The 10,811-nt window shown below is 44.8% G+C and overlaps 1 protein-coding gene across 1 annotated transcript in view; it reads right to left on the reverse strand.

Annotated features, from left to right (window-relative positions):
* The window catches only part of CFAP107 (cilia and flagella associated protein 107), a 222,268-nt gene extending 213,487 nt beyond the window's left edge, over positions 1-8,781 (reverse strand). The window contains exon 1 of the mRNA XM_086921890.1: positions 8,509-8,781. Within this exon, the coding sequence (XP_086778016.1) occupies positions 8,509-8,613 (105 nt within the window). The 5' untranslated portion in view covers positions 8,614-8,781. The remainder of the gene's footprint in view (positions 1-8,508) is intronic.
* Positions 8,782-10,811: the final 2,030 nt, after the last annotated feature.

A 10,811-nucleotide genomic window follows, 5' to 3' on the forward strand; every position in this document is an offset into this window, starting at 1 on the left:
GAATTTACCCAATGCAATTGCGATTTCTAGCGAATGCATATCTGTTAGTAAGCATATCGCATGGGCAGGTGTAAATGTCTAATGTGATAGGAATATAGGACGTAAAAACAATTTCCTTAAATCCTGTACAAATGTGCAATCAAGCAAAATGTGCAACATATCATTTCTTATACCACGCCCACACTTACAATTACCTTCTGGGCCAATCAGTACAGATTTTAATTTCCCGTCTATCTTCCAGGGGTTGATCCCAACCCGGGTCCTTAATATTTCATGTTGTAACCCTTGGTTAGGCAATGTTTCCAGATAAGGGAACCAGCCTTCATTTACCCATGAGACCTTTAACCACTGGACCGACTTTTTCTCCTGCATGTAATTCAGGTCCTGTGCCCTTGAGAGCGACTGGCCTTGTTCCCTAAGTGCTTTCTTTGTAAAGTCGCCTATCAGGGTGTTATGGATAGATCTCAATTTAAGACGCCCTGAAACTTTCTGGAGAGTCTTTCTCACCTCCTTTGCCCAGCCAAGATTGCTTGTCTGGATTTCCTCTCCACACCATTGTGAGACCTTAGGTGTCACTCCTGGGTCTTGGCGCTTCCAGAATCTTGCTAGGGCCATTTGAGATTGTACACTCCAAGAAATCAGCCCTAGTTCCATTCTAATTGCTTGAACCATTAGGAGCACTCATGAATTCTGCCATGTATCTCTATGCCTGCATATATTCATTGTTTTAGCACCATGGTGGAATTCTACCTTTTATTTACTCTACTGGTGCTTCTAACCATATATATTTGTTCTGTTTAATAGTTGTTGCAGCACACATATTTTATACTAAAATGACGTTGGTTCAATAAATGCTTATTGAAAATATCTCCTCAGTTTATTCTGTATATCTCTCTGAGACCGAGTGAGCACGAGTGACTAGGTGAAGCATACTGTACTTTTTCCACGATCCCTGAGGGGTCAGGGCTGTCATGTTTGATAGTTGCCAGAAAGTATTCGCTCCTTGGTAAGATTGACGGGCTTATAGTGGCACTGTGAGCCAGCTGGTCTACAGACTAACATATCCTTTGGGGGTATCAGCAATCAGTCTGCACACCAATCCCTTATTTTATGTTGTCTAAAAGTCACAGATCCTATATAGATTTGTAGAAACTACACAACAGTGGAGCCAGTTGGGGGTATTTTGTCAAACGATGATGAGGGGAAAATTAATAATTCATTTTCGTTGTGGTCGTCTGTCAAATCTCCCCAACCCTGCCCCACTGCTCTTACCTGCACTGACCGTGGCTGCCCCCGGCAGCTACAGCCTCCAAACCCTGCGCTCCTTTTCCCCTCGCTCATTACATCAATCATGACATATTCACTGACTACAGTTAGATCATCTCTAATCACAGCTGCAATGCCATCACTGTAGACAATACTGTGCATGGCTTGTGCACACATTATAGTTACTTTAAGGCATGAGTACGAGTTACCTGAGATAACTATAACTGGTGTATATATATATATATATATATATATATATATATATATATATATATATATATATATATATATATATATCACACAACGTTTTCCCCATACAACCACTCACACACCCTCAAAACTACTCACACCAAAAACCAAGGTAACAGCTCTGGTGGTGACAGTGTGAGCAGCGTGAACGCCGCAACGTGACTGGTGTAGAGAGATATACAGTGAATGGTTATCACAGTGTGGTTCTGAATAATTCAGTAGGTTCAGTTATATCACAATTTTTTTTCATTGTTCATGAACCACTTTGTGAGGAAGCGCCTATGATTGCGCTGGTGTGTCAATGGCGTTTCGATCCATAGAAATCAGGATCATCTTCAGAACAAGGATGGGTTGAAGACAGTGCGAATGCAAGAGTAGACCGCTGTGGAACCAATGGCAGCGGAGGAACGCGATAGGCAGGCTGGTGTGCGTCTCTCTGTCACCAGAGCTGCTACCTTGGTTTTCACTCACAAACCACGAGCACCTTGTGCCACTTGGGTTGATCCAATTATTTTCATTTATGTACTACAGTGCTGTTATAACTGTATTATCCACCTTGCTTTCCTTCCCAATTTTCCTCAATTGTTTCTATAAATGAGGCCAAGAGCGCATACTATAACTAAATAGAGGCTCCTTGTTTTTCCTTGTGGATAATGAGGCTTGCATATCCCTAATATTTGCCTATGAATGATACCAGTTGGGATATCTGTTGTTTATAGTACTTCTCACCCCAATCCCAACGTGGTTGATGGGTTTCGCTCCTGTTTTTTGTTCCATGGGGAAATATTTATTTATTTATTTATTTATAACAGTTTTCTATAATATGCATGATCCTGAAACCAGGGGGGGGGGGACAAGCATGACCCCTCGTCATATCGGCCGATAACCATGATAAACTCTGACGGCAAAGTTCTGACCAAGCTATTGGCCTCACGGCTGGCACCCCACATGGAGCACTTGCTCCATCAGGATCAATGTGGTTTTATTGCCTGGCGGAACACGGCCATGAATTTAAGACGGTTGAATCATATCCAACATGAGGTGAGAGAAAGGGACGAGCAGACAGTCTTGGTCTCTATAGACCTAGCCAAGGCTTTCAATACTGTTGATTGGGGCTACTTGCAGGAGGTCAGTTGGATTTGTATCCTATATAGCTCTCCTCGGGCCAGGGTGTGTTTGGGATCCGCGAGATCGGAGGAGTGGCAGCTGGAACGGGGGACGAGACAGGGGTGCCCCCTCTCGCCACTACTTTTTGGCCTCGCAATTGAGCCCTTTGCCGTCATGCTACGGACTGAGATGAGCCAATGGGGCATTCAGGTGGGTGACAAGTGCAACATACTGTCGCTGTATGCGGATGACACCTTGTTTTACCTAACATCCCCGAGGGAGGCTCTCCCGAGGTTACTGCAACACCTGGACTGCTTTGGTGAGGTGTCAGGATTGCGGATTAACCGGAGTAAGTCCCTAATTTTCCCACTCTCTGGATTTGAGGTGGTTCCCCAGGAGGAATTGCCAGAGCTGGGGCTCTGTTGGGAGCAAACCAGTTTCCGATATCTGGGTATTCATGTGGCCTCGTCAGTGGAGCAGTCCCTTGCCCGTAACATAGATCGGGTAATTACATCTCTCCAGCGCTCTGTGTCCTTCTGGAACACTCTCCCACTGTCCCTAATGGGGCGACTGGCCATATACAAGATGGTGATGCTGCCAAGGACACTGTATGTCCTTTAGAATACGTTGTGCCCGCTTCCGCCTAGGATCTTTCGGACCCTCAACACGCTGCTTACATCCCTGCTCTGGGCGGGTCGGCGAAGCAGAGTAGCCGTCCGCACCCTTGTGGGCTCCTTTGAGGAGGGGGGACTGGAGGCCCCGCGCTTTGATCTTTATTATTACGCAGCACAGATTCTTCAGGGGGCCAGATGGTTCGCGGACGTGGATGTGTGGGAGACGCGGTTACTTGCGCAACAGTGCAGGAGCTTCAGCTGGCACTGATGCGAGGGGCCGTAGCTGACGCCGAGCTACCTTATGTGATCAGATACACAGCGGGCGTATGGCAACGTTTTATAGAAAGGGTTCTTTGGTCGGCCCCCTCCCACAGAGATCTGCTGCTCTGAATACTGGCCCCTATAGTAGAGATAGATCACCAGATGTCCTTCCGAAAGTGGAGAAATGGGGGCTGTGAGGTCCTGACAGACCTATATCCCTCAGAGAGCTTTGTGACCTATGAGCAGGCAGTGGAGTCGTTTGGCCTTAGTGGCGGACAATACTTACATTACCAAGGGCTGCGTTCTATAGTGTACTTGGTCTGGCCGCAGTGCCCGGAGATTCCTCCCATGACCCATACCTTACATATCATACTGTCCTGCGGCAGAGGACGTAGATTGATAACTTTGCTGTATACAGCTATGAAGTGGGATTCTGCTCCTCCGGTGCCGCCGGCATGGACGGCCTGGGAGGCAGATCTGGGAGTGCCTCTAGACCAGAGTCAGAGGACGCGTATAGAGGCCCTCACGCAGCGGGTCTCCTGTAATGCGCGCTTTAAACTTATTCACTTCAACTTCTTGCACCACACCTACCTTACCCCGAAGTCGATCAGCCGATTCTAGGAGAGCGGCAGGGACAAGTGCCCCAGATGCAGCGCAGTGGAGGCAGGGTTTTTTGCATCTGGCCTGGAATGTCCATTAGTGGGGAGTTTTTGTCAGTGGTTGTGGCCCGGGTGAAGGCTACCACAGGCCTCCGAATCGAGCTCACACCTGTGCATTGCCTGTTGGCATTGGCCCGAGGCCAAGGAAACGGAAGCTTTCTTACAAGTTACTGCAATTGATGCTAGTGCTGGCTAGGCACAGGGTCACCATTACATGGATGGGACAGCGGGCCCCAGACGTAGATGCATCGCTCAGGGATGTGAGGGACTGGACACTCGCAGAAGAAACACACATGCAACACACTAGGAGGGATGAGAAATTGCAGGAGGATTTGCTGGCGTGGCGAGCCATGTGCATGACAGGGCTGGCGACAGAGGGGTACTCGTCACCCAGTGACTCTGAAGGGACAAGTGGAGAGTTGTTCTCTGAGCACGACTCTGAGGGGGAAAGGGGAGGGGCCAACTGAGGGGGTTCCTTGAACTGTACATGGAGCTGAGCCTGGCCTGTTTTCCTCACAACGTCACATGTAATCTGCTGGTTCCACCGCTTCACTGCATAGCCTTGTGTGCTTTCAGATGTTGTCATACTCCAAAATGTGCCATAATGATGTCTGTAGATCTGTGTACAAATGTTTTTAACGATGCCTTGGGGGAGGGGGGGGTTATCTTGTATTTTCCAACAAAAATTGAAAAATAAAGTTTAAAAAAAAAAAAGGTTACAGGTTAGAGTTAAGAAATAGAATGAAAAAAACCTTAAAAATCACAGAAAAGGCCAAAGGTTACAGGGATGGTATAGATAGGTTCAGATTTCTCACACACGAAACCAGTGAAATTCATCAGTTATAGTTACCAGAGCTACCATAACTTACACCCCCACAATGCATTGCTTATGACTTCACAAATTACATCACTCATGACATGATCAGTGACATCATTCCTGACATCGCTGATGACATCTCAAATTATGAGTCACTGACAATTAGTATTTTGAACAATACAGGTATTATGCATACAATCAGACAAGGTGTGGTATGTATTATGAAATAAATCAAGTTTGCTGCATCTTAGTCCCTCCCTTCTCCCGCAGTCTCCTCATCAGAGTCTCTAGGTTGAAGATGTGTAATTGAAATTTGGGCAAGTTTACTTTCCTCAACCCTGCCCATTGAGGCCTGGTCCCTAATATCATGAACCAGACATTCTCTGATATTTCTTCATACATCCAAACATGTTATAAACAGTTTTCTCTGCTGATCACAATTGACAATACTCCTATACGATCTCGCCAGTGTGGGGGAGGTGGTGCGCTCCATCTTTTCTGTGCTATGTCACTCTTGATAACTAGGAATTCGAGTCTTAGTGAATATAAGCCTGTATTGTAATCTGGGCAGGCCCACAACATTCTGGCATTTCTTTCGGAAGGGTTGAAGGAAAGTTGCTTGGCCTTGCTTTCAGAATCGCTGCATACCAGTGGTGGTCTGATCGGCTAGTCTCAAAGTGGGGAACTAGGATATATGTTTTTCCATCCCAGTCTCCTGATTTGGCCAACTTGTGTGTGCTGTTGGCCATCACTTCACTTACTTTTTGGGAAAGGTAAGTGTGCGGTTAGAAAAATGGACTGGCTGTTACCTAGAGAAGTGGTACAATACCCAGTCTCTTATTCTATTCTCTGAAACATAATATGATGGTACATTTGTAGCCTTTGACCAACTACTACTCTGCTGGAGTGTGGTGTCTCCTACTTTAACAAACTGTTTGATCTTGGGCAAGTATACTGTCCCTATGCCTCTGTCCATTTATCGGACAATACATTAGCACTTTGAAACAGGCTATACAAAGGCATAGTTTGAGGCTAGGCCTTGTCACTGTAGGTGTCCACATTGTGTATTAGCTTTTTTAAAGGGGCCATCTTTAAAGGGACCACCTCCTAAAGTAACTTTGGGCAGGACCCACTTGTGCTGCATCTTTGTCCTCCCAGTCACAACAGGCCCGGTTCTAGCAGGGGGGCCTGTTGGGCCAGGTGTGGTATTGGTTGCATATGTAGTGTTGTGCGCATGGTATGTCTCGTGTGTGTGTTAGCGCGTGTTTGTGTGTGCACGTGTGGAATGTGTGGAATGGATGCTTGGAGAGAATGTAAGGGACAGAGAGAGACGGTTGCTGAAGGATGAGGGTGGAGGTTGCTGTTGTGGTCGGTGTCTCTGTAAAGTACCTATTACTCCAATAAAGAAGAAGTGAGTAATCCTGATGCCTACGATCCTCTTTTTCACACCAGGCCCACCCAAACATGGCCTTTGGCCCACACAGTCACTGCAGAAGAGTCCATGGAGAAGGCACCCAAGTGCTTCCTCAATTTCAACGTCGGAACGTTGAAATGTTTTTTCCACTGTCTTTAAAACTGAAATTGAGTGGTGTGTTTTGGGGGTAGAGGTGGGTGAGAAAACAAATTAACAGGGAGAGCCGAGCTAAGGCTCTGGCTTGGCCCTTAGAGCCCATGCACAGGTTCAGCCCTGAAAATGTTTGCTATGTGAAGCATACAACAAACATCATGTACAATATTATACAGTCTCTTAAAAATACATTTTTTTTTATTTCTTTAACATAGGAAAGCTTTGACATAAATGTCACAATATAGCGCTGCCCTGAGAAGTACTTAATAAAAGTACGCTTACAGTCATTCCTACCCCGTCCACACACTGGTAACAATGCCATTAGTGAACCAAGATGCAAGACAGTTGTGATGTGGACTTTCCGGGTGGCCCAGTTTATTATAGAGCAACATTAATCTACCAAATCAAACACAATAGGTTTTTGTATAGTTCGTTTTCTGATTCGTGTATTTGAATGTGCTTTCATGCGCAAATTTGATGAAAAATGAGTTTTGGTGAAATAAAATATTTGCCCAAGCTCACACAATTTAAGTGAGGAAACTTCAGTTTATCCAGGTTTTATTTGTTCACTTTTGTAGAAATCAGTCACTAAGTGCCTATCTATTTGTTTCTCTTTTTCACGTGAATGCTTTGCTTTTACCACTTTGTGCAGTTGTTTGCTGTTTTTATATAGTGTGAACTCGGCCTGGAAATATTGAAGTGCTTTACATGAACACCAGTTACATTATAAAAGGGCAAATTCATTTCTTTTAGGCACTGGAGATTTGTCCAGAATCACAAGATGTTGTGAAAACGGCGAGACTCGAACCTAGCTTGTTCAGTTCCAAATTTGGAAGATCTTGCCTCAATGCCACATCATGGGTAGATTGAGGGTGGCATGCAGAAGGTACATGAAAGCTTGGCTCATGATGGCCTCGAAGTACAACAGGACCTAAAGTTAAACCAGAGCCCGGCTTCAGGCTCAAACGTGAATCAAGCTTTCAGTGCCAGTCTTCTAATGCAAAATGTCATGGCTTAGGTGTTGTAACAGGAACTTCCTTTACCATGAACTACTATTACACTCTGCTTGGAATCCTGGTGCTGGTGCTAAAGCCTAGCCTGTTGGAAATTATGAGTTGGGCCCAGGAGTATAGACATCAGCTCTTACTCTCAAATAACTCTCTAGAAGCACTGTATGCCTGTTTGGAGGAAGACATAATGAAAATCTTGGGTTTGTAGGCTACCTACAGAATTGACAAAAATTGGGCCTGCATTGGCCCACCTGAAGGATCCCTTGGTCCATCCAGATGAAAATTCCTAGAACGGGGCCTGAGTCACAAACAGGCACCTCATTTGCATGTCATTTAGGACTGAAAGACAAAGTCAACACACTGCCAAGTTGTGCAAGATTCCATGTGGCCAGTTAGAGTTTTCATAATTAAAATTTCTTTTAATTTGCTTGTGAGTGGCAAAAAGCGGGACATTTGGGGTCCAATACTGCTCAGAGTGGGTTGTGGGACAGAAAAATACATTTTAAGGCATGGCAAGGTGAGTAATTACTTAAGGCCCCCACAGGAATTTAGATTTCTCCCAGTATTGTCTCTATTTCTCTATCTCAATCCCTCTCATTCTGCCTAGCTCTATCTCTCTCTCTCCAGTGAAACAAAGATTTTTGGGGCCCCAGAGCAAGACATATTTCAGCTGTTTTCTGTAACCCAATTTCTGAAAGTTTAATTAAAATTCAATTTTTTTGGCACATTGCAGAATTGAATTAGGATATCTGTAATAAAAATCTAATTTGTTCAGAACTGCGGCGTTAAAATATATATATTGTTAAGGGCCCCAAAAATCCTTGGTTATACTGTGGACAGGCCACTCAAACGCGGGACAAGCCCACAGAAAACGGGTCGGTTGGCTACTCTGTGCGAAGCGTGTGCCCCAAATAAATGGGGACTGTTAATATTAGCAAATACATATCAGGGAGCTTACCGCGTGTCTTTCTTCCAACCAGTTTCCAACCAGGACTTTGTTGGAGTACTTCTGTTCTACTCTCCATCCCGGAAGGGAGAGTTGTGGACAGATAGCTCTTTCCATTTCGAAGCGGTGTAGCGCCTCGGTGACCTGAAAACGTGTCTTCGATCTCAATAGCTGACGGTGGTGGACTATAGATCTGCACTGCTCTCGACGCCTCGAACATACGATCTAGCCCGCGCCTAGCAAAGCTCTCCGGTGTCACGCTCCATTCATGATCGTATTGTTTACAGTTTCCATAGTAACGGAAGGAGCCAAAACTCACTTCAGGACTCGGCGTGTTCTGATCTTTGAACATACTCATATAGAATGTACAAACTGCAGCTCTCCACACCACCAACTACAAATAGTTGTTTGTATTTTTATACTGTTATCGTGCTGATTTCTAGTATCGAACCATTTGTGTGTTGCCAATACACAACGGTGGTACATTCTTTTAAAATAACTTAGAAATGTGGATTGCTCGATCCTCAGGGATTCAAACGCGTTGAGCTTCTGGTGGGAGGCAGGTGACAGCAGGGTGAAGGTAACCTATACCTCGACGTAGAGTGTATACGATCGACGCATCAAAGAATAAAGTGGCGGGTGCGAGAACAAATGGAGAGTTATGCGGGAGACTCGGGCAGATTTACCAATTTTTCACTCAGCACAGAGCAGAAGCCGCAAATGCTGCACTGCGTGAAAAGGAGCGAGGAGGAGAGCGCCAAATTTACAGAAATATAGGACGCTCCGACCCTTTTCCCAGCACTTTTGCTGAAATCAGCTGCTGTGGGCAACAGAGACACCTTTGCACCATGGTGTGATGGCGCGGGATTACCAGCTCAGTTTACCATACTCACCTGGGCCCATAAACATTCACACCTTGAACCGGTAATCCACCTTAATTCCCGCCTATCAGAATTTTATTCACTTTTAGGATTTATACCTGCACACCATGACTTACCAAATCCTTTTCACCTGTGCTCTAAGTCCTAAGGATCAAGGGAGTTAGAATAATATTCAAATGGCCCAGTTGCAAAAAAAATGCAGGGTGGCCAGCACCTTCACTGTTTGTGTCAGAGCTATGGGATCATTTCTGTGAGCCCTTAACTGAGGTGCCAACTGCTGACATAGCTCTTGAAAAGTTAGGCAATTGAGTATGAACTTCAGGATGACATCTCGCTCCTCCAAGGTCATCAAGTCTGGAAAAGGCCGGTAGACAGGCAAATGTCTCCTTCTCCTTCTGACAGGTTACACATATGTGGAAAGAGGCAAATATGAGATGTTGGTACAGTGTGTACGATGATTTCATACCAGCAAATGAGTAACTGTAATGTTGAATCATTGTCATGCACGTGTGAGCTGTATACATACTCTGCAATCATGATATTTATCAGGTTGCAAAGATGTACATACTGATCTAAATAATCTGTAATTTGGCATAGGGTCCCTGTTGAGTAAATATCAACAAATTGAAGTAGAAGAAATAAGTTTATTCATAGAAATGAAGCACTCCCTGCATACAGCTCCGGTAACAGACAAGATAGCCAGTAACTGACCCCAATACAGTTAGAGCATGCAGTACAACAGTAACCAACTGGGGATGGTCTCGAGTGAGGCACAATTGAACAATAATATCACTCGAGACCAAACTGAATAAAAACAATAGCACGAGTCGGCGCGAGTCCAGGTGATGAGCACACGAGGGAAACCTCGCACCAAGCATGTACTCGCGCTGACTCGCGCACAACACAACACACCTTCCCCCCTTAAAGAGAGAAAAAAAAAAAAACACAGTGAATTACATTTTTCTGGTAATGAAAGCAACAAAATCAGACAACCACTTCGGTTTCTTAGTGACTCTTTTAGGTAAGGAAACACCATACTGGACAGTAACATCTTGGTTGATGACACTGCTATCTGGACAGGGAGTTACATTAGGAGCAGTATCCTGGTTGGTAAGACTACTATTTGAACAGCAAGGTGAAACGTCTGCAGTACAAGAATCCTCATCCAAAAAGGAGAAATCAGGATGTTCAGGAATAACTTCATTACAGTAGACATCCTTGTCAGCCTTGAGGACAGCAATTCTACCCAGATTCCAAACCTTATTATTGGATAGTCTCACAGAGTTTTTCAAAACTTCTGAAACTTCAAAAGGGCCCATAAATGAACTTTCACCTTTCTTGACCTTCCATGGTTTCTTGACCTTTACCATCATGCCCACTTCTACCTTGGGATCCTTTTTTGAACCACATTTCTCATCAAAGTATTTTTTGTTT

This window comes from Lissotriton vulgaris, chromosome 5 (genome assembly GCF_964263255.1).
Source record: "Lissotriton vulgaris chromosome 5, aLisVul1.2, whole genome shotgun sequence".
Lineage (NCBI taxonomy): Eukaryota > Metazoa > Chordata > Amphibia > Caudata > Salamandridae > Lissotriton > Lissotriton vulgaris.